The sequence below is a fragment of the Amblyraja radiata genome, chromosome 2 (genome assembly GCF_010909765.2).
Source record: "Amblyraja radiata isolate CabotCenter1 chromosome 2, sAmbRad1.1.pri, whole genome shotgun sequence".
NCBI lineage: Eukaryota > Metazoa > Chordata > Chondrichthyes > Rajiformes > Rajidae > Amblyraja > Amblyraja radiata.
Window position 1 is genome coordinate 113,306,535 of NC_045957.1, and position 24,935 is coordinate 113,331,469.

Sequence of the window (24,935 nt, forward strand, 5' to 3'; positions counted from 1 at the left end):
CTCTCCCTGTAGCTCAGACCCTCTAATCCTGGCAACATCCTTGTAATATCCCCATGTCCATGTAAAAGTCTCTTAAAAGCCACTATTGTACCTGCCTCCACTGCCACCCCGAACATGCTCGTAAACCAAACAAGCATATTTCATAGTAGCACCTCGACTGAAACACATGAAAACGATTGGAAAGAACAAAAATAAGCCGAATAGACACTACAATGACCAGAACTTCATGTCTGATCCCCCATTGCTTCCAGCCACGTAATCTCACACAACAAAATAAAACTTAGTATGTTTTAGGAGATGACATAATCATTTGAAAATTGCCTCTCCTACTCCCTCAGGTTATCATAACCAATCCAGGTGATCTTTCAATAATCAAGACTATTTCAAGGTCGCAAGGCTCAGTGCTGGGACCCCAGCTATTTACAATATATATTAATGATCTGGATGAGGGAATTGAATGCAACATCTCCAAGTTTGCGGATGACATGAAGATGGAGGGCAGTGTTAGCGGTGAGGAGGATGCTAGGAGGCTGCAAGGTGACTTGGATAGGTTGGGTGAGCGGGCAAATGCATGGCAGATGCAGTATAATGTGGATAAATGTGAGGTTATCCACTATGGTGGCAAAAATAGGAAAGTAGACTATTATCTGAATGGTGGCCGATTAGGAAAAGGGGAAATGCAACGAGACCTGGGTGTCATGGTACACCAGTCATTGAAAGTAGGCATGTATGTGCAGCAGGCAGTGAAGAAAGCAAATGGTATGTTAGCATTCATAGCAAAAGGATTTGAGTATAAGAGCAGGGAGGCTCTACTGCAGTTGTACAGGGTCTTGGTGAGACCACACCTGGAGTATTGCGTACAGTTTTGGTCTCCTAATCTGAGGAAAGACATTCTTGCCATAGAGGGAGTACAGAGAATGTTCACCAGACTGATTCCTGGGATGGCAGGACTTTCATATGAAGAAAGACTGGATAGACTCGGCTTGTACTCGCTAGAATTTAGAAGATTGAGGGGGGATCTTATAGAAACTTACAAAATTCTTAACGGGTTGGACAGGCTAGATGCAGGAAGATTATTCCCGATGTTGGGGAAGTCCAGAACTAGGGGTCACAGTTTAAGGATAGGAGGGAAGTCTTTTAGGACCGAGATGAGAAAATCATTTTTTACACAGAGAGTGGTGAATCTGTGGAATTCTCTGCCACAGAAGGTAGTTGAGGCCTGTTCATTGGCTATATTTAAGAGGAAGTTAGATGTGGCCCTTGTGGCTAAAGGGATCAGGGGGTATGGAGAGAAGGCAGGGATGGGAAACTGAGTTGGATGATCAGCCATGATCATATTGAATGGCGGTGCAGGCTCGAAGGGCCGAATGGCCTACTCCTGCACCTATTTTCTATGTTTCTATGTTTCTATTTGGTTACAAAAAACAGCATTATAGCAGAATAATAGCACCATAAAGCAAGACAACGGACCCTTTGGCCCAATTCATCCATGCTGACCACGTTGCTTTTCCGAGCTAGTTGCCTGTACCTAGTGCATGTCCCTCCAAACCTTTCCTATCCATGTACCTGTCCAAGTGTTATTTAAATGCCATAACTTCACCCATCCTCACCACTTCCTCTGGCAACTCATTTCATGTAAACATGCAGAATCTGACAGAATGTCCAGGCCAAATAACTAAAAAAAATAAAGTAGAAATAAAGAACTGCAGATGCTGGTTTATACCAAAGATAGACACAAAGTGCTGGAGTAACTTAGCGGATCAGGCAGCATCTTTGGGGAAAATGAATACGTGACGTTTCGGGTCTGAACCGTTCTTCAGACCTGTTCTTCATGTCTTCACGTACGCCCCACCTTTTGTGTGTAAAGGTTGCCCCTCAGGTCCCTTTTAAATCTTTTCTCTGTCACCTCAAACATATGACTGCTAGTTTTAGACTCCTCTAACCTGGGGGAAACAAACTGCGGTTCTCTAGCTTTAATAAATCTCCTGATTTAATACACCTCCTTAAGGTCACTTTTCAGCCTCCTACTGTATGCTCCAGGGGGAAAAAACCCCCAGCCTATTCTCTCCTTATAATTCCAAACCCTCTAGACCTGGTAACATCATTTATATCAGCACAAGCCCCTGAGGTGACTAGGGATTAGCTGCATGCAAGCAAAACTAAAGCCAGAAATGTACTGAAAGCAATTAAATAATTGAATGAAACTTTCTGGAACTCATGGCTGAGATTTCACATGATAATTAGACCCTACAGTGCGGAAACAGGCCCTTCGGCCCACTGAGTCCACGTCGACCAGTGATCCCCACACACTAACACTATCCTACACACACTAGGGACAACTTACAATTGTACCCGTACGTCTTTGAAAAGTGGGGAAAAACCCAATCTACCTGATATCACGAGACAATAGGAAGTGTGCAGAGGGGGGAGGGAGGAGAGAGTAGGTGATAGAAAATGCTTGTATGTCATTAAATATAACATCTTCAAGTTGAGATCTCCAAGCGAATGACACAAAGTTGTGTGGCAGTGTGAGCTGCGAGGAGAATGCTACGAGGCTGCAGGGTGACTTGGATAGGTTGGGGGAGTGGGTAGATGTGGCAAATGCAGTATAATCTGGATAATTGTGAGGTTATCCATTTTGGGGACAAGAACAAGAAAGCATATTATTACCTGAATGGTGTCAGATTAGGAAAAGGGGAGGTGCAACGAGACCTGGGAGGCCTTGTACAGCAGTCACTGAAAGTAAGCATGCAGGTACAGCTGGCAGTGAAGGAAGCAAATGACATGTTGGCCTTCATAGCGAGAGGATTTGAGTTTAGGAGCAAGGAGGACCTACTGCAGTTGTACAGGGCCCTGATCAGACCACACCTGTGTGCAGTTTTGTTCTCCTATTTTGAGGAAGGACATTCTTGCTATTGAGGGAGTGCAGCGTATATGTTCACCAGGTTAATTCCCGGGATGGCGGGACTTACATATGATGAAAGAATGGGTCGACTGGCCATATATTCACTGGAATTTAGAAGGATGATAGAAGATCTTATAGAAACATAAAATTCTTAATAAAATTCTCTGCCTCAGTGGGCGGTGGAGGCCGGTTCCCTGGATAATTTCAAGAGAGAGCTAGATAGGGCTCTTAAAGATAGCGGAGTCAGGGGATATGGGGAGAAGGCAGGAATAGGGTACTGATTGGGGATGATCAGCCATGGTCACATTGAATGGCGCTGCTGGCTCGAAGGGCCGAATGGTCTACTCCTGCACCTATTGTCTATTGTCTATTAAGGGATTGGACGGGCTAGATGCAGGAAAAATGTTCCCGTGTTGGGGGAGTCCAGAACCAGGGGTCACAGTTTAAGAATAAGGTGTAGGTCATTTAGGACTGAGATGAGGAAAAACTTTGTCACCCAGAGAGTTGTGAATCTGTGGAATTCTCTGCCATAGAAGGCAGTGAAGGCCAATTCATCAGATGTTTTCAAGAGAGAGTTAGATATAGCTCTTAGGGCAAACGGAATCAAGGGATATGGGGAGAAAGCAGGAACGGAGTATTGATTTTGGATGATCAGCCATGATCACATTGAATGATGGTGCTGGCTTGACAGGCTGAATGGCGTACTCCTGTACCTATTTTCCATGTTTCTATGTTTGTATTATTCAACCATTTCCCGATCGAAATGAAAAGTTCCCCTAATGAGGTTTTGGCAACATTAGGTTAAGCTTTTGCTGACTTTCGGAAGAAATGTTCGGTATATCTCCATGTGATAGTATTGTCAATGGTTCCGAATTGTGCAATACCGGATAAAAATAATGAATCACTTGCTTCCCCCCCCCCCCCCCCCCCCCAAGTACAAACATAAAATGATTGTCAACCGTGCTTTCATGAGGTCACAGCTCCTTTAAACTGCTTCCATCATCCTGCCACATCGTCTGAACTTATTTTCTTGCTGTGAATCTTGCTGTGAAAAACTTAAACCGTCCCCAGGGACTGTCTGCATATCACATGGATCGCCTGGATTTATGTCTTGTTCAGAAAATTCCCCTGGTGTCTAATTCCTTGCAACACAATTATATATATTTTAAAAAGTGACTTTAAAGAGGTCTCAAGTTTTAAAAACTTTTCTCTTTTGGGCTTCTGCATTAAGGAGCATGATTAACGTTTCACAGTTCCGCGACCGTATTCTTGATGTGAATGACGAATTATGATCGCAAGGGGAACGAGAAGTCTCTTGCAGCTTTCTACTTCTTCTTGGTTCTTCTTGGTTCTTGGGTCCTCCAAAATATTCCAACTGGAATTTAAACTGGAGGTGGTAAAGGGAGGGATTAAGCCAGAAAGGGTATAAAGAACACACACTATAGAATTTAACATAAAACATCCCCACACAGCAGAATCAAAGTTTCCCACTGTGTGGGACGGCACCAAAGTCAGTCTCTTCCTCCATTGTTCCCCGTGGTCAGGGCCTCCCCGTGCCCTCCGCAGTTGCAGCTACGGATGGCCCGATGTCCAGGACCGCTCGCCGGGGTGATACAAGTCCGACGTCGGGGCTGCGGGACGTCCTCAGCGGCGTGGACACCAGAGTCGGCCCCCTCCTACCGGAGTCGGCGGCTTCCAGAGTCCGCAGGCCGCGCCGGGTGGATACTGCTGCTGGAGACCGTCTGCAAGGCGCCCCAGGGCTCCACGATGACGGTCAGCGCCGCCCGCGTTGGAAGCTCTCCGCACCAGAGCTCCACGATGTTGGAGCAGCGGCCCAACACTCCGGAGCTCCAACCGGCGACCCAGGTAGGCATCGCCCGCTCCGCGGTGACTCCAGCGCTGCGCCGCCCCTGTAGCAGCCCTGGTCCGGTTCCCGGCCCCCGGCAGGAAAGGCCGCTCCGATCCAGCTGGTAGGCCGCGAGGTGGGGGGCGAGGACGCGACTCTGAGAAATAGTCGCGTCCCCGCCAGGAAGAGACTGGGAAACGGTTTCCCCCTTACCCTGCCCCCCTCCCCCACATAGAAAAGTTAAAGTTTCCCCCAACACAAAACTTTAGACTAACTACATTTTTTTTTAAAAGATTGAATAACAGACTGGCTGAAGGTAGAGGCTGCTGCAGTGCAGCGCCCCGGGCCTCCATCCCTGCACAGAATCACCTACCGTTCTGTGATACCGGCCTGCCACATGGCCTGCAGTAGCAGATTGATCCGCGCCTGAGTACATTTTAGACACAGATATTATTTACTTTAGTGCTTGTGTTCCTCACAAAATGATGGGCGTGATGGTGGCATTGACATCCAAAATCAACCTGTTAGTACTTTCAAAAGAAATGTCAGCTCAATAAAACGCTGCCTTGAGAAAACAAAAAGCACTTAATACCAATCTGCAAAAGAATCAAAGTTCGAAGAGCCGAATTTATCATAATTTTTTTTTTCTTTTGCATTCCACATTCGCATGCACTTTACACCATTTTGGTACTTTCTTCTAAAGCTTTATCTATTGTATGGTTTCAAAGGCTGCTCTATTGACAAAGATATCTTTCTTCACATTGCGCTGTTGATCCAGTAACATGAGCATTGGTATTCTACACAGCGGAGTGCAATGTCAAGGGCCTGTCCCACGTGCGACGTGGAGTCGTAGCAGGTCGCTGAAAAACCGGCGACTGGATACCCCTACGACAATGTCTACAACAACCTACCACCTAGTCGACCTCAAGCTACGGCAAGCTACCGACTACCGGCGACCCATTAGGCCGTCCACCTACGACAACTGCAAGACATCTTTACTCCTATACTCAAATCCTCTTGTTATGAAGGCCAACATGCCATTAGCTTTCTTCACTGCCTGCTGTACCTGCATGTTTACTTCAGTGACTGGTGTACAAGGCCTCCCAGGTCTCGTTGCACTTCCCTTTTTCCTAATCTGCCCCCATTGAGATAGTAATCTGCCTCCTTGTTCTTGCCGCCAAAGTGGATAACCACACATTTATTTACATTATACTGCATCTGCCATGGATCTGCCCACTCACTCAAACTGTCCAAGTCACCCTGCAACCTCCTAGCAACCTCTTCACAGTTCACACTGCCACCCAGCTTTGTGTCATCTGCAAATTTGCTAGTGTTACTTTTAATTCCTTCATCTAAATCATTAATACATATTGTAGATAGTTGCGGCCCCAGCACCGAGCCTTGCGGAACTCCATACGCCACTGCCTGCCATTCTGATAGGGACCCGTTTATTCCTACTCCTTACTTCCTGTCTGCCAACCAATTCTCTATCCATGTCAATACCCTACCCCCAATACCATGTGCCCTAATTTTGCCCACTAATCTCCTGTGAGGCACCTTATCAAAGGCTTCTGAAAGTCCAGATACTACATCCACTGGCTCTCTTTCATCCATTTTACTTGTCATCCTCAAAAAATTCCAGAACATTAGTCAATCAGGATTTCCCCTTCATAAATCCATGCTGACGGACCAATCCTTTTACTGCTATCTACATGCACCGTAATTACTTCTTTAATAATTGACTCCAGCATCATCTCCACCACCGATATCAGGCTAACTGTTCTATAATTCCCCATTTTCTCTCTCGCTCCTTTCTTGAAAAGTGGGATAACATCAGCTACCTTCCAATCCACAGGAACTGATCCTGAATCTATAGAACTTTGGAAAACGATCCACGAATTCTAGAGCCACCTCCTTGAGTACCCTGTGATGCAGACCATCAGGCCCTGGGGATCTATCAGCCTTCAGTCCCATCAATCTACCCAATACTATTTCTCGCCTAATGCAAATTTCTTTCAGTTCTTCTGTATCCCTAGATCCTCTGTCCTCTAATACACCTGGGAGATTGTTTGTGTCTTCCTTAGTGAAGACAGAACCAAAGTACCTGTTCAACTCTTCTGCCATTTCCTTGTTCCCCATAATAAGTTTCACCTGTTTCTGCCTTCAAGGGACCCACATTTGTATTTACTAATCTTTTTCGCTTAACATACCTAAAGAAGCTTTTACTATCCCTCTTTATATTCTTGGCCAGCTTGCCCTCATACTCCTTCTTTTCACCCCGTATTGCCCTTTTTGTTACCTTCTGTTGTCTTTTGAAAGTTTCACAATCCTCTGGCTTCCCGCTACTCTTTGCTATGTTATACACCTTTTCTTGTCGTTTTATTCCATCCCTAACTTCCCTTGTCAGCCACGGTTGGCTCTTACTCCCCTTAGAATCTTTCTTCCTCTTTGGAATGAAATGATCCTGCATCTTCTGGATTATGCCCAGAAATTCCTGCCATTGCTGTTTCACCGTCATTCCTGCCAGGATCCTTTTCCAGTCGACCTTGGCCAGCTCCTCTCTCATGCCTTCATGATCCCCTTTGTTCAACTGCAACACTGATGCTTCTGATTTAACCTTCTCCCTCTCAAATTGCAGATTAAAACTATCATATTTTGGTCACTACCTCCTAATGGTTCCTTTACCTTAAATTCCCTTATTAAATCTGGTTCATTAGACAACACTAATTCCAGAATTGCTTTCTCTCTGGTAGACTCCAGTACAAGCTGCTCTAAGAAACCATCTCGGAGTCACTCTACAAACTCCCTTTCTTGGGGTCCAGAACCAACCTGATTTTCCCAGTTTACCTGCATGTTGAAATCTCCCATAACCACAGTGACATTACCTTTGTTACATGCCAATTTTAACTCCAGCTGCAACTTGCACCCTATATCCAGGCTACTATTTGGGGGCCTGTAGATAACTCCCATTAGTGTATTCTTACCTTTACAATTCCTCATTCCAAATACTCCAGACAATGGGAGAAAACCTTGGTTGACTTACCTGCTCGTAAAACCTGTTGTGCGCGACGTAGTATTGGCCATCAAATGATTCCTCTGTTATCAAAACATGTTGCCTCTTCCCCACCTGAAAAAGGAGTAAACACATCTCAGAACACTGGATAAACGAAGAACTAGAATTTAAAGAGCAATTTCATAAGCCTTAGATTTTACACAACAAAGACAGAAATTATTTTTTTAGAGAAAGACTTCAATCTGTCCCCATCTCTCAGCCATCTTCCAAGGTAAGCCTGGTGTAGAATGACCAAGCCAACATCAGCAATGGATTATTCTCCGAAATTGCAGGCAAAATTTGCAGGAGTTAGTTTAATTTATTGTCACGTGTCCTGAGTAACAGTGATAAGCTATTTTTGTGTGTTAATCAGTCAGCGGAATGACTATAGAAAGACAAACTGCAGTTCCTTCTGACACACTGTAAAATTATAGCAGGCTGGATGCAGAAAGTTGCTGTGGAACTATTGATTAAGAAGGAACTGCAGATGCTGGAAAATCGAAGGTCGACAAAAATGCCCGACTGGTCATGGTTCCCAATACTCCATGACATGGTTGTTGAAACTCCGATGGTATTCCACAGTGACCCAGAGTTATTAACACCCAGTGTCGGGCACAAGCCACCCGTGCCATGAAAAAATCAAGCTCCTGGGTTGCAGATTCTGCACAACCCACTTCTGGGACTGGGATTATCAGAACAAACCGTCGACACCATGTCAGCATCCCTCCGAACATCCACTAAAAAACAGCACTTATCCAGCATCAAAAAATGGGAGAAGTACTGCTTGGATACAGGGACCACCTACTCAACCGCTACAGTTACCAACGTACTGGAATTCCTGGCGAACCTTCACCATGATGAAGGACTCAGCTACAGAGCAATCAACACAGCTAGAAGTGCCCTGCCTGTCTATTTAAAACCAGCTCCAGGACAACAGGCCATGGGGTCCCACCCGCTGGTGGTCAAACTAATCAAGGGTATTTACAACTCTATCCCCCTAGACCAAGGTACACCCATACATGGGATGTCAGTGTGGTCCTGACATACATCAGGGGATGGCCACCAGCCAGATCCCTCAACCTGGAACAATCTATGCTCAAAACACTCATGTTGATGGCACTTGTATCTGCACAGAGGGTCCAGTCACTACACCTATTGCGACTGGACACCATGCTCACAGCTCCAGACCAGATCTCTGTCGTTATCCAGGGAATGATCAAACAGAGCAGACCAGGAACACCTAATCCAGTCGTGGAATTCCGGGCTTACCCGCCAGAAACACGGTTATGTGCCATGACCCTACTATCCTACATAGATACAACCAAAATATTCGAGGGAGATGAAAAGCCTTGTGGGTCAGTCATAAAAAACCTTATGGTCGGGTGACGAGCCAAACCATTTCGAGATGGCTCAAGCAGGTGCTAAAAGCTGCTGGGATAAAAACTAACATGTACAAATTTCATTCCACCAGGGCAGCATCCACGTCGACGGCTAAAAGAATGGACGTGCCTATAGACCACATCCTGGCTACAGCAGGATGGTGGGGGGAAAGACCGTTCAACATTTTTTATAATAAGCCGTTGGCAAAACCTGTTTTAGTTGCAGGAAAGATTTTACAGACTGCAAATATTTAATTTAAGCCCAGGGGAGCAATTTAATTTCTTTGTTGTTATTGTTAAAAAATACCATTGTGTTTTTCTACAAACAGATTCATTGGTTGATTACGATAACACACTTCCTCCCTCAAAGACTTCGGCAGTGATGTAGTAATAACTGTTACACGGTTTGAAATCACAGAGCTTTGAAATCTTCACGGAATCACTCACGTGACTCCGAAGTAAAATAGTAAGATTAAACGAGAACTTACCAGTTTGAAGTTTGATCTGTATTTTATGAGGAGTTACGATGAGGGATTATGTGCCCTCCGCTCCCACCCTCAATAATATGGGTCAAATTCATAAACTGATGTCTCCTTGTTTTTACTATGTTTACTTCAATAACTGTGTCTATCTGTGATTCCACACCGCTGCTTTGAAGTATGCCGCGCATGCGTGCTGAGCGGGTTCGTCACATAATCCCTCATCGTAACTCCTCATAAAATACAGATCAAACTTCAAACTGGTAAGTTCTCGTTTAATCTTACTATTTTACAAGTTGACAAGTTGAAGGGTATTGACTTGAGGCCTTGATTCTTTCATAATTTAACAGAATTTTAGTCCAAATTCTGTTGAAAAGAAATTAACTTTGTAAATACAAGGCAAGCAAATACCTCAACCATCGCTCCATCTATGATATCAGCTCTTTTTTGGAAACCATTATCCGATTCGGCAACTTGAATGCCCAGGAGCAAAGAAGACTGCAAAAATTGGTGAACACTCCTCAGTTTATCACGGGTTCATCAACTGAAGGGATTTTCAGGAGTTGCTGCCTCAAAAAGCAGCCAGCATGATCAGAGACCCACACCACCCTGGCCTCACGCTAATTTCACCCTTGCCATCGGGAAGAAGGTACAGGAGCCTGAAAACTGTAACGCCCAGTTTTAGGAGCAGCTTCTTCCCTACAACCATAATGCCGCTGTCCCACTTAGGAAACCTGAATGGAAACCTCTGGAGACTTTGCGCCCCACCCAAGGTTTCCGTGCGGTTCCCGGAGGTTTTTGTCAGTCTCAGTACCTGCTTCCACTACCTGCAACCTCCGGCCACCACCTGCAACCACCAAATAAGCTCTAAATTACATACTTGAGGGCATTGCCTTTGTATTTTTTGCACTATTATTGTGTTTGTTTGTGTATTTTCATGTGGTTGTGTGTGTATACACATTATATGCACGTTTTATAATATATATATATATATATATAAATATACATACACACATACATATATTTATATGTAAACACTATACAATAATACAATACAATACAAATTTATTGTCATTTGAGCCTCAGTGAGACTCAAACAAAATTTTGTTTACACAGCCATACAAACAAAGACAATGTCCTATAGACATACACACAATTAAATTCACACAAACATCCATCACAGTGAACCCACTGTGATGGAAGGCAAAGTCTTTTCTCTCCCCTGCTCTCAATTTCTCTCCCGATGTCCAAGTCCCAGGCGGGTGATGATAAGTCCCACGGCCATTTTAGGCCGAGCGGGGCGATTTACGGCCCCGCTCCCGGTCTGAAAATACAAGGTTGGAACCCCCACGGGCGATGGTGAGTCCCACGGCCATGAAGCCGCGCCAGGTGATGTACGGTCCCGGTCCGGGTCGTTCCAACCCCGCGACACGGGCTGGAGAAGTCGCGTTGCGGGAGCTCCGGGAAGCGGTCTCTCCCCCCGGACCCGCGAGCTCCCGATGTCCCAGTCCACCGGACCTGCGGCTGCGTTGCTGGAGCCTCCGAGCCCCAGGAGTCGAGTCGCAGCAGCAGCGAGTCACCACGGCTCCCCACGCTCCGAGGCCGGCCAGCCCCACGATGGTGAGTAGTCCGCAGCTCCGCAGTCTCCTGAGTCCCCGGGTCGTTCAGGCTGGAGGCCGCTCCACGGTGCTAGGCCCCAACGACAATGGAGACCCGACAAGGAAAAGGTCGGGTCTCCCAGACAGGGAAGAGATTTTAATTAGTTTCCCCCTGCCCCCCCCCCCCCCCCCCCCCCCCCGACCCCCACATATACACATTTAAAACTAGTATTAAAAAACACCAAACACTACATTTAACTAGACAAAAAAAAAAAAAAAGACAGACATCGACCAGCAGTCCCCGCACATGAATACTACCCTACACACACATGGGACAAGTTTACATGTATACATTTATCGCTGGGACCACAGCTATTTACAATATACATTAATGATTTAGATGAAGGAATTCAAAGTAACATTAGCAAATTTGCAGATGACACAAAGCTGGGTGGCAGTGTGAACAGTGAAGAGGATGCTATGAGGATGCAGGGTGACTTGGACAGGCTGGGTGAGTGGGCAGATGCATGGCAGATGGAGTATAATGTAGATAAATGTGAGGTTACCCACTTTGGTGACAAGAACGGGAAGGCAGATTATTATCTGAATGGGTATCAGGTTAGGAAAAGCGGAAGTACAATGAGACCTGGGTGTCCTCGTACACAGGCATTGAAGAAAGCAGGTCCTTCTGCAGTTGTACAGAGGCATGGTGAGACCACACCTGGAGTATTGTGTACAGTTTTGGTCTCCTAATTTGAGGAAGGACATTTTTGCTATTGAGGGAGTGCAGCGTAGGTTCACAAGGTTAATTCCAGGGATGCCATGGCTGTCATATGATGAAATAATGGAGCGAGTGGGCTTGTATTCACTGGAATTTAGAAGGATGAGAGGATATCTTATAGAAACATATTAAATTATTAAGGTAGACAAAAGTGCTGGACAAACTCAGCGGGTGCAACAGCATCTATGGAGCGAAGGAAATAGGCAACGTTTCGGGTCGAAACCCTTCTTTAGACGTCCTCAAAATTATTAAGGGATTGGACACGCTCGATGAAGGAAACATGTTCCAGATGTTGGGGTAGTCCAGAATCAGGGACCACAGTTTAAGCATAAGGGATAGGCCATTTAGAACTGAGATGAAGAAAAACTTTTTCACAATTTGTAAATTTGTGGAATTCTCTGCCTCAGAAGGCAGTGGAGGCCAATTCACAGGATGCATTCAAATGAGAGTTAGATAGAGCTCTTCGGGTTAGCGGAATCATGGGGTATGGGTAGAAGGCAGGAACGAGGTACTGTTTGTGGATGATCAGCCATGATGACATTGAATGGCTGTGCTGGCTCGAAGGGCCGAAAGACCTACTCCTTCACCTATTGTCTATGTATACCATCTACCACCTGGTATACTATCTATACCAGGGCAATTAACTTACAAATCTGGATGTCTTTGGTGAGAGGGAGGAATCCGAACATCTCGGAGAAAACCCACGCATGTCACCGGGAAAACGTACAAACACCGTACAGCCAGCACCCGTAGTCAGGATCAAACCTGTCTCTCTGGCACTGTAAGGCAGCAATTCCACCGCTATGCCACCGTGCAACACAAAATTAAGTTAACTAAGAAACTAAAGAACTAAATTAACCAAACTAATAAAGTAAGTTATTTCTGAAGGGGAAATTATTTAATATAAATCTGAGGGGTAACTTTTTAGCACAAAAGGCGGTGGGTGTATCGAACAAGCTACCCGAGGAGGTAGTTGAGGCAGGGCCTATCCCAATGTTTAAGAACCAGATAGACAGGCATATGGATAGGATAGGTATGGAGAGATATGGACCAAACGAGGGCAGGTGAGAACTACTGTAGCTGGGACATGTTGGGCGGTGTGGGCAAGTTGGGCCGAAGGACCTGTTTCCACCTATATCACTATGACTCTATAAACTAATAATCTATACTCAAAATTAGTATTCAAATACTAAGAGTAATCGACTGAGATATTTCACTCCAGAACTGGGGATATTGGAACTTATCTGAAACGAAGTTATTTTTGATTCTTTGATTTAAAACGTTGTCTGTAGTGAATGCATAACATGTCAGCTGAACCTTTACATGCGGAGGAATGTATGATTAATGAGTCTAAAGTCACTGCACATATGGTTTCATCTTGAATTGCACACCCTGCACCACTTTCCACAGCTATGGCGTCTTTTTTTTATTGACACATTTAAGGTTGGTGTGGGCTGCAGTACATTAATGGGGACTTTTAGTGTAGGTTATAAATAGTTCAGACACTCAGTCTCTGAGGCAGAGAAAAGGATATGCTCTGAAACAAGTTAGACATAACAAGCATCTTCACTTACAAATGAGTTTGTACAAATCTACAAATCATATATTTGCTGATTCTGCATTTTGTAAAATATTGTTGACATATAGAAAGGAGCAGACAAAAAATTATCCCCTCCTGACATTCTAAATCCTTGACACTAACTTCATGTTCATTCCAGGGCCCAACATAGTTTCTGTAGATTGGTTTTGATATTTTCTCTGCAATGGATTGTCCTTGCGAACAAATCAATAAAGGATACGCCGTCACTAAAATCAATAAACCTGTTAATGTAGCCCCTGTACGGACAGGGTTGTTGATTCTGTTTTTGGATTAGAAAGCTGAGTTTTCTGAAATCATTGAAATGGTAAATGTGCATTTTCCCCCGCCTTGTGTAAAATCATTCATTATTAAGGTTTTCATTAGTCGAAAAAAAAAATCAATTTTCTGAATTCAATCAGTTTCCGCAGCCACCTGTCCTGTCCTGTCTGGGTTTGCGATGAAGCTGAAGATTACAATCGGAAACTCGGCTGGCTGCATTGAAATGAGAAGTTGTAGACCTCACAATGTCAACCGTTACAAATTGATAGCTTTTTACTTACGCAGCACATTCAGCTAATCCTTCAGACGTTAAACACTGCCCAACCCACCCCTGAGTTACAGTGATACCAGTGCGCTATTGAAAAATGCAGTGGCTATTTCTCCTGACATCTTGGACATCATTTATTTCTCAACCAATGTCATTGAAGGGGGATCATTCCCTCATTTACCTTGGCGCAGTGCAGATATTTATATAAATCTACCGATGTGTATATAACTGCAAGGGTACATTTAACAATCGAACGCTTCTCATGGTTTGATCTTGATAACATTAGCACACACCAGACACAGCAATTTAATTGAGTGCTGCTGCCTTTAATAATGGATCTTATGTTTATAGCTACCAGTTTCTGTCAAATCCGATGTGCTTTCAGCAGCGCGGAGCAACACACAACACTGCACTGGAAACCTTTTTGGGATGTTGTTGCAGCTTGAGGGAATAACAGGACAGTGATGTACGGTGATGGAAGCAGAGAGAAACAATAGCAGGGAGTGGAGACGCCAGCTATGTCAGGGAGCTTGAAAGACACAGGCAGACCTAGGAATTAGCCCTGCATTTGGAACAAATGGATGCATTCCTGAGGCAACAAGGTCGATGGGGAGGGTACAGAGGAGAGAAATGTAGCACTTGTGAAAGGAGACAGTGACATTTTTGCGAGCGGCAGTCCCTGAAACATACGAGACATTAATGAGCCGGCTGGCTATGGTGAGTTCTCATATGCAGACATAATGAAAATTTTATGGTGACATTTCAAGTCAACTGCAGAGATTTTTGCATGCTGCAAATTTGACACATACTACTAGGGACTAAAGTGAATTGTTGGTGAGTATGTGCTCAGGTCTGACATTGGCAAAAAGCTCCACTTTTCAGATATCAATTGAGTAAAAACACTTATTGTGTTGGCTGGTTGATGAGAGAATTCCATACAAATAATTTAATCTAAAGACAACAGGAATTTGAGGGGTAGCTTTTTTCCAGCAAACTGGTGGGTGTGTGGAACAAGTATGGATGTAGTTGAGACAGGTACTATCGCAACTTTTAAGAAACATTTACAGGTACGTGGACAGAATAGGTTTAGAGGGATATATGGCAAATGCAGGCAGGTGGGACTAGCGTAGATCGGACATGCTGACCAGTTTGGGCAAGTTGGGCTGAAGTGCCTGTTTCCACGCCGTATGACTGTATGACTCCAATTTTACGATGGGACCCGAAATTTTGAGGTTGCTTTGGTTTTCTGGAATTTCTGGAGTCTGAATGCCAGGAAATCAAAAAAAGTGATGGTATTCCCTTCCCCATAGTGTTTGAAGGGATATGGACAATTACTCAACTCAATCATGTCCATATCTATCCATGTTTTCCAGAGATGCTGCCTGACCTGCAGAGTTACTCCTGCACTTTGTGGATTTTTTCTTTGTACACCAGCACCTGCAGTTCCTTTGTCATCATCATTGTCTGTTCAAGCAACTGATGGAAGCCATGGTTGCTCAAGGAACCTCGATAGCTTATCAGATACATTGTCCAGGTACATTGTTCTGGGTAAAACGATTTCTGAGGTACGGAAGTGATTCCTGAAGTTTAGTTTAGTTTAGTTTAGTTTAGAGATACAGCACGGAAACAGCCCCCTCGGTCCACCGAGTCTGCGCCAACCAGCGATCAACCACACATTCTTGGTTCATGGTCGGAGGAGGAGTCATCTTGGGGAGCGGCTGCTAACCAGCAGCCGTCCGTTTACTTCGCTTTTTTAAAAAAGTATTTAGTAAGTCCTGTGTTTCGTCCGTTGGAGAAATGGACTTTTTAATGTGGGGGGTAGGGGGCAATTTTACTTCTAGGTCCCTACCTGGTCGGTGAGGCAGCTTTTTCTCCGGGCTGCCTGTCGACCTGTCCTCGTGGCCTACCAGCGGGCTTGGAGCGCCGTTTCCTGGCGGGGACCGCCCAGCACCTCGGCCTCAGTGGCGGCGCAGCGCTGGGGCACTAATGCGGAGCGGAGCGGGCGATGCCTTGCCTGGGTCGCCGCACTGGATCGACGCGCTGGAGCTCCGGTGAGCTGTGTCCGCCGTGTTCGACACCTCCGGGCTGCGGGTCTGCGGAGCGGAGTGGGCGGCGCCGATTTCAACATCGGGAGCCTGGGAGCTCCAGGCCAGCTAGGAAGCGGCCGTTCCAGGTGGCCCAGCCGCTGAGAGGACTCTCCCGACGCCGGGGCAAGATCACCCGGTGAGAACGGCCAGGAACATCGGGCCTCCGTAGAGGCAATTGCGGTGGCCTCAATAGGCCTGACTTTGGGTGAACTTGGGGTTGGGGACTGGACATTGTGCCTTCCCCCACAGTGGTATCCATTGTGGGGGGATGATTTTTTTTTGTCTGTAAGTAATCCTGTTAGTCTTTGTCCAAGATGGCTGTCGGAAGGGAGAGTGGATGCTAGCGCGCTTTAGCTGCCGCTGCTCTCTTTTCACATTGTGTTTTTGATTTTTTTGTTTTTGGACTGAATTCTGTTTTTAATTTGTGTTTCTGTGATGTCTTTATTATTTATTTTATTCTGATTATATGTTTTTCATTCCTGTTAATCTCTGTAAGGTGTCCTTGAGATTTCTGAAAGGCGCCCAAAAATAAAATTTATTATTATTATTATTATGGTCCTCCAAAATATTCCAAATGGAATTTAAACTGGAGGTGACACTATCCTACACACACTAGGGACACACTGGGGACAATTTACACTTATACCAAGTCAATTATCCTACAAACCTTTTCATCTTTGGAGTGTGACAGGAAACCAAAGATCTTGGCGAAAGCCCACACAGTCACGAGGAGAACGAACAAACTACGTTTAGACAGCACTTGTAGGTAGGGTCGAACCTGGGTCACCGGCATTGCAAGTGCTATGTTATATGATGCTGCATTATGCACAATGCTAATTGCAAATGGAAGTCATGGAGAGATATTGCATGGAAAAAAGGCCCTTTGGCCTACCATGACAATGCTGACCATCAACAACCCATTTTGCACTAATTCAAGAATCAAGAGAGTTTATTGTCATGTGTCCCTGATAGGACAATGAAATTCTTGCTTTGCTTCAGCACAACAGAACATAGTAGGCATTGACTACAAAACAGATCAGTGTGTCCATATACCATTATATAAATATATACACACATGAATAAATAAACTGATAAAGTGCAAATAACAGATAATGGGCTATTAATGTTCAGAGTTTTGTCCAAGCCAAGTTTAATAGCCTGATGGCTGTGGGGAAGTAGCTATTCCTGAACCTGGTCATTGTAGTCTTCAGGCTCCTGTACCTTCTACCTGAAGGTAGGAGGGAGATTAGTGTGTGGCCAGGATGGTGTTGATGATACTGCCAGCCTTTTTGAGGCAGCGACTGCGATAGATCCCCTCGATGGAAGGGAGGTCAGAGCCGATGACGGACTGGGCAGTGTTTACTACTTTTTGTAGTAAATTCTGCATGAATCCCATTTTTTATTCTACCCATATTCCCATCATCTCTCCCACTATCACTCACCTATACACTATGCGCCTTGAGTATTAGAAAGGCGCTATATAAATCCCATCCATTATTATTATTATTATTATGCAGGTTACCCTCCCCACCCACATACCTTTCGGGTAACCCACACCCAAGGTTCTGGCGTCATGAGGCAGTGGCTCCATTTGCTGCCTCACTGTGTCACCAATAGCAACGAAAAGTTTGAGGATAAATGAGATACATCAGATAATTTCCTCCAGTCACTGTTACAGTTTAGTTTATTGTCACGTGTACCGAGGTATAGTGAAAAGCTTTTGTTGCGTGCTAGCCAGTCAGCGGAAAGACAATACACGATTACAATCGAGCCATTCACAGTGTATAAATCATAGTTAAAGTAAGAAATAGGGAAATAAAGGGAAATAAAGTAAGAAAGCTGTCGGGATAGAGATTTAAGAGCGTGGAGTGATTGTAATCTGTGAGTGTAGATCTGCTTCTGCGGCTAGCACGCAAATAGTCATCTGGGTTGGGCACCATCTTGGAAGCAAAACTGACTAAATAGCACAAGGCATTAAGAGTTGTTATTAAATTAATTTTCAGGGATTAAGCAATCCAGACGAATTAAAATCAAAACTTTTCTATGTACCTTGCTAATTTCAGAAAATAAAAAATCATAGTATACATCTTAAGTAAATGCAAATATCAATACTGACCGGTTAGAGTGATGTCATGGTTAAACTGCTGGATTAGTAAGTAGATTTCTGGATCAATGATCCAGAGAGGCAAGTTCTAATCCCACCACAGCAGTTGTTGAATTTAAACTCAAGCAATTATTTTTTTAAATCGAGTCTCAGTAAAGGTAACCGTGAAACTACTGGATTGTTGCAGAAACCCATCTGGTTCGCTAATGTCTTTCAAGGAATTAAATTTGCCATCCTCATCTGTTCGATGTGGCTGACTCTTAACTGCCTCCTCAGTTCACGGGCAACCATGCATGGTCAATAAATGCCAAGGGAGTTCACACCCATGAACAAAAAAACAAAAAAAAAACACACTGGCCCAGATCCTGACTATGTGTGCTGTCTGGACGGAGTTTGTAGGTTCTACCGGTGACCGCGTGGGTTTTCTCTCGGTGCTCTGGTTTCCTCTCACACTCCAAAGATGTACAGGTTTGTCCGTTATCATAACCTAGTTCTAAATGATTCTATTCTAAGTTATAGTAGACTTAGGCTATTCGGCCCATCAAGTCAACAGACAATAGACAATAGGTACAGGAGTAGGCCATTCGGCCCTTTGAGCCAGCACCACCATTCAATGTGATCATGGCTGACCATCCCCATTCCTGCCGTCTCCCCATAGCCCCTGACTCCGCTAACTTTAAGAGCCCTATCTAGCTCTCTCTTGAAAGTATCCAGAGAACCGGCCTTCACCTGAGGCAGAGAATTTCACAGACTCACAACTCTCTGTGTGAAAAAAGTGTTTCCTCATCTCCGTTCTAAATGGCTTTCCCTTTATTCTTAAACTGTGGCTCCTGGTTCTGGACTCCCTCAACATCGGGAACATGTTTCCTGCTTCTAGCGTGTCCAAACCCTTAATAATCGAATAATCTGAAGAAGGGTTTCAGCCTTTTTCCTTCGCTCCATAGATGCTGCTGCACCCACTGAGTTTCTCCAGCTTTTTTGTGTACCCTTAATAATCTTATATGTTTCAATAAGATGTCCTCTCGTCCTTGTAAATTCCACAGTATACAAGCACAGCCGCTCCATTATCTCAGCATATGACAGTCCCACCATCCCGGGAATTAACCTTGTGAACCTACGCTGCACCCCCTCAAAAGCAAGAATGTCCTTCCTCAAATTTGGAGACCAAACTGCACACAATACTCCAGGTGTGGCCTCACTAGGGCGGTACCCCACTAGTCACTGCCTGCCATTCAGAAAGGGACCCGTTAAGCCCTACTGTTTGTTTCCTATCTGCTAACCAATTTTCTATCCATTTCAGCACTCTACCCCCAATACCATGTGCCCTAATTTTGCTCACTAATTTCCTATGTGCGACCTTATCAAATGCTTTCTGAAAGTCCAGGTACACTACATCCACTGGCTCTCCCTTGTCCATTTTCCTAGTTACATCCTCAAAAAATTCCAGATTAGTCAAGCATGATTTCCACTTCGTTAATCCATGCTGACTCAGACCGATCCTGTTACTGCTATCCAAATGTGCCGCTATTTCATCTTTTATGATTGCCCACCACTGAAGTCAGGCTAACTCCTACCTCTCCTACCTTTCTTAAAAAGTGGGATAACATTAGCGTTTAAAAAGTGGGATTTCATTATTCTGCCATTCAATCATGGCTGATCAATCTCACCCTCCTAACCCCATTCTCCTGCCTTCTCCCCATAACGTCTGACACCCATACTAATTAGGAATCTATCTGTCTCTGCCTTGAAAATATCCACTGACTTGGCCTCCACAGCCTTCTGTGGCAAAGAATTCCACAGATTCACCACCCTCTGACTAAATAAGTTAATTGGCTTATTTTGGATTTATTGGCTCTGGTAAAAATTGTCAATTGTTCCTAGTAGGATAGTGTTAGTGTAGGATGCAAAACTGAGATAACATGGAACCAGTGTACCAGTGGTCGTTGGTCTGCACGGACTCGGTGGCCCCAAGGGCCTGTTTCCACACTGTCATGGTCAAACAGTACGGAAACAGGCCCTCTGACCCAATCTGTCCAAGATGTCCAATCTGCACTAGTCCCACCTACCTGCATTTGGTCCATAACCCTCTAAACCTTTCCTAGATTTAGGGTTAGGTTTGTTGTCGCATGTACAGAGGTACTGTGAAAAGCTTTGTTTTGCATGCAGTCCACTCAGATCAGATATACCATACATAACTTGCCCACACCGACCGACATGTCCCATCTACACAAGTCCCACCTGCCTGCGTTTGGCCCATATCCCTCCAAACCTGATCTATCCATGTACCTATCTAATTGCTTCTTAAATGTTGCGATAGTTCCTGCCTGAACTAACTCCTCCGGTAGCTCTCATCCTGCTGTGCTCCAGGGAATAGTCCCAACCTGCTCAACCTTCCACATTGCTCAGACCCTCGAGTCCTGGCAACATCTTTGTAAATGTTCTCTGTACCCTTTCCAGCTTAACAACATCTTTCCTATAACATGGTGCCCAGAACCGAACACAATACCCACTCTAAATGCGGCCTCACCAAATTCTTGTACAACTGCAACATCACATCCCAACGTCTGTGCTCATCAAGTCATCCAAGTTTCCGTGTGTAAAATTACATAAACAATAAACATTTTGTTTAATCTATTTAAAACAAATTCTGAATACATTCTGGTGGATGGTCTAGCACATCCTGCAGCAGGTCAAACAAGTGCTGGGGAGCCTCAACAAACACTTAGAGTCATGGAGTGATACCATGTGGAAACAGGCCCATCGGCCCAACTTGCCCACACCGGCCACCATGTCCCAGCTACACTAGACCCACCTACATGCGCTTGGTCCATATCCCTCCAAACCTGCGCTATTCATATGCATGTCTAACTGTTTCTTAAACGTTGGGATAGCCCCAGCCTCAACTACCTCCATTGGCAGCTTGTTCCAAACACCCACCATCTGTGTGAAAAGGTTACCCCTCACATTCCTATAAAATATTTTCCCTCTTCACCTTGAACCTATGTCCTCTGGCCCTCTTGCTCCACTGTTGAAGCCGACCTGCATTCTAGTGGTGGATGAAGCCAGGAAACCACTGGTGCTGCCTGCCCAGGGATTTCCACGACCATCTTTAGACGCTGACAGTCCTTTCAGGTTAGGCAGAGATGCATTTGCAATGTAGACTGGGCGATCGTTTTGCTGAACACCGGCGCTCAGTCCGCCTGGACCTACCTGATCTCCCATTTGTCAAACACTTCAATTCCCTTTCCCATTCCCCATGCTGACCTTTCTGTCCTGGGCCTCCCCTATTGTCAGAGTGAGGCCAAATGCAAACTGGAGGAACAGCATCTTACATTTCACTTGGGCAGCTCTCAGCCCAGTGGTGTGAATCTTGATTTCTCTAACTTCAAGAAACCCCTGCATTCCGTCTCTCTCAACCCTCCCCCACCCAAGTCACACCAGCTTCTCATTCTCACCTAGCAAACAGCTGGCAATGGCGTTTCTTTTATCAGTGTTATTTTTGCATATCTTTTGTTCATTTGCATATCTTTCGTTCATTTGTTCTATATCTCTCTACATCACTGTCTATATCTCTCGTTCCCCTTTCCACTGACACTAGTCTGAAGAAGGGTCTCGACCCGAAACGTCACCCATTCCTTCCCTGCAGAGCTCCTGCCTGTCCTGCTGAATTACTCCAGCATTTTGTGACTATCTTTAAAAAAAAATGCCTGCCTACTGCTTCAAGCCAGCCAGCCAGCCCTGTTGTTGGGGGATGTGTGGAGAGGTGAGGGGGGGGTGGGGAAAGAAAGGCAAGAGGGATTAGCTGGAAATTGAAGGCAGTCAGGTTTCCAATAGTGCTTGATTAGCATAACAAAAAGGAAGCCTCAGCCTTTCAACATGAGGCAATGCATCTCATTACAGACCACTGAATCGCAATTGCCCTGCCCCCCCACCATGAATAAGGTCTATATAATTTAAAAGGGGCTTGAAATAGGGTCAGTTTAATGTACTTTTTTCGGCCTCCTGTGCATGCTTCAGGGTGAATGGCGCACACACTGAAACCGATGCACTTGCATTTAACGGCTTAATTAGGATATAGTGCGCCGTTACCCTGCTGCTCCCATGTAATTTTCCCCCCAGTCAAATGTATGCGGGTTCAGTGCAGAGGACTCCTGCAGCGATGTGACTTTCTTCATTGCTCTTGTAAATAAGAGGGTGCAGTGGCTCAGAAGGTTACTTCCAATGCCATATGGTTGCACCGCAGCAGAATCACCGAGGAACTGCATGAGAATAAAGTCAGGGATTAATTAAATGTGATCAATGTGACACTAATGCTTAATGTTATTTCTTAAATGCGCATTAAGCAGAAATTAGCTTGAGCCTTCTTAGCATATTTTGTTCCCGACATATAGATATAAAAAATACCTTGGAGAAATGTACTTACATTATTTCAACAGTCAAATATATCATGAGGAAATAGCACGGAACATAATGTGTTGAAAATATCAACATCTTTCGATAATTTGTCAGTCTCGGGCATCCTGAGGTGCTTCGTAGCCAATAAGGCATTTTGCAAGAGTCTGCTTCGAGGAGTCCTATGTTTAGTTTAGTTTAGAGAAACAGCGCGGAAACAGGCCCTTCGGCCCATCGAGTCCGCACAGACCTGTGATCCCCGCACATTAACACTATCCTACACACGCTAGTGACAATTTACATTTTTACCATGCCAATTGACCTACAAACCTGTACGTCTTTGGAGTGCGTGAGGAAACCAGAGCACCCGGGGAAAATCCACACAGGTCACGGGGGGGAACGTACAAACGCCGTGCAAACAAGCACCCGAAGTTAGAATAGAACCCAGGACTCGAGTCTCTGGCCCTGTAAGGCAGAAAATCTACCACTGCATCACCGTGCCGCCCTAGGTGTTTTGAAGTCAGAATTAGAACATAGAACATAGCACAGGAACAGGCCCTTCGGCCCACAATGTCTGTGGCGAACATGATGCCTAGTTAAACTAATCACCACTGCCTGCTCATGTTCCATATCAAGTCAAGAGGGTTTCATTGTCATAACTACTGAAAACAGAACAATGAAATTCTTACATGCAGCAGCATAACAGGTTTGTAAACACAGCATTCATAAATAACATAATAAACAAGTTCAATAAATAAAACAAATAATACAATTGGGGCAACAAAATGGCGCAGCAGTAGAGTTGCTGCCTTACAGCGCTAGAGACCCGGTTTCGATCCTGACCACGGGTGCCGTCTGTACAGAGTTTGCACAATCTCCCCGCGACCTGTGTGGATGTTCTCCGAGATCTTCCGTTTCTACTCTAGTAGCTGGGATGTGTTGGCCGGTGTGGGCAAGTTGGGCCAATGGGTCTGTTTCCACATTGTATCACTCTACTCACACTCCAAAGACGTACAGGTTTGCAGGTTAATTGGCTTGGTCTAAATGTAAATTGTCCCTGGTGTGTAGGATAGTATTTATGTGCGGGGATTGCTGGTTGGCACGGTCACGGTCACGGCCGAAGGGCTGTTTCTGCGCTGTATCTCTAAACTAAACTGCATTCACAAAGGAAAGGCAAGAGGTATTTTCCTGTAAAGCTGCAACACTCTCTTGCTACCTTGTTCAAATATTTTGAAAACTAACCAGAACATTTCTTAAGGCTATTAGTAATAAACCCACAATAGACACAAAAAGCTGGAGTAACTCAGCGGGACTGGCGGCATCTCTGAGAAGGAATGGGTGACGTTTCGGGTCAAGATCTTTCTTTAAACTATCTGAAGAAGGGTCTCGACCCGAAACGTCACCCGTTCCTTCTCTCCAGAGATGCTGCCTGTCCTGCTGAGTTATTTCAGCTTTTTGTGTCGATCTTCGGTTTAAACCAGCATCTGCAGTTCCTTCCAGCACAACAAGAACCCCATGCTGGGCAGGGGGAGTGAAGGTATGAGCAAATATTGTGATGTGAATACAGAGGCTTACGGAAGATGATTATGCATGTGGCAGTCGGAGCGTGAAAGTGACAAGTGTATTAACGTGACAAGAGATGAGAGCGACAAATTTCCGTACTGAAAACAACAGCTCGCTGGCGCTGGTCAGCCCACATCTGGAGTATTGTGAGCAGTTTTTGGCCCCATATCTGAGGAAAGATGTGCTGGCTTTGGGGAGGGTCCAGAGGAGGTTTACGAGAATGATCCCAGGAATGAGCGGGTTAACGTACGATGTGCAATTGACGGCACTGGGCTGGTACTCGCTGGAGTTTAGAAAGATGAGGGGGGGACCTCATTGGGTGTATAGTGAAAGCCGTGGATAGAGTGGATGTGGAGAGGAAGTTTCCACTAGTGAAAGAGTCTAGTATCAGAGGCCATAGGTTCAGAATAAAAGGACGTACCTTAAGAAAGGAGATGAGGAGGAATTTCTTTAGGAAACGAGAGATATAGGCGGTGATGCTGGTTGGTGTGGGCAAGTTGGGCCAACGCTGCATGACTCTATGATTCTCTATGAAATGATTTGCCCAACTTGCCCACACCAACCAACATGCCAATGGCCTGTTTCCTTTATCATTGCTACTTTTTTGCATATCTTTCATTCAT

General features: G+C 45.0%; 1 protein-coding gene across 3 annotated transcripts in view; it reads right to left on the bottom strand.

Moving 5' to 3' along the window:
• Nucleotides 1-24,935, bottom strand: part of cdkal1 (CDK5 regulatory subunit associated protein 1 like 1) — a 553,618-nt gene that overhangs the window by 20,355 nt on the left and 508,328 nt on the right. For all 3 annotated transcript variants that reach the window (XM_033013633.1, XM_033013634.1, XM_033013635.1), the window contains exon 13: nt 7,795-7,878. In XM_033013633.1, coding sequence (XP_032869524.1) covers nt 7,795-7,878 — 84 coding nt within the window. The remainder of the gene's footprint in view (nt 1-7,794; nt 7,879-24,935) is intronic.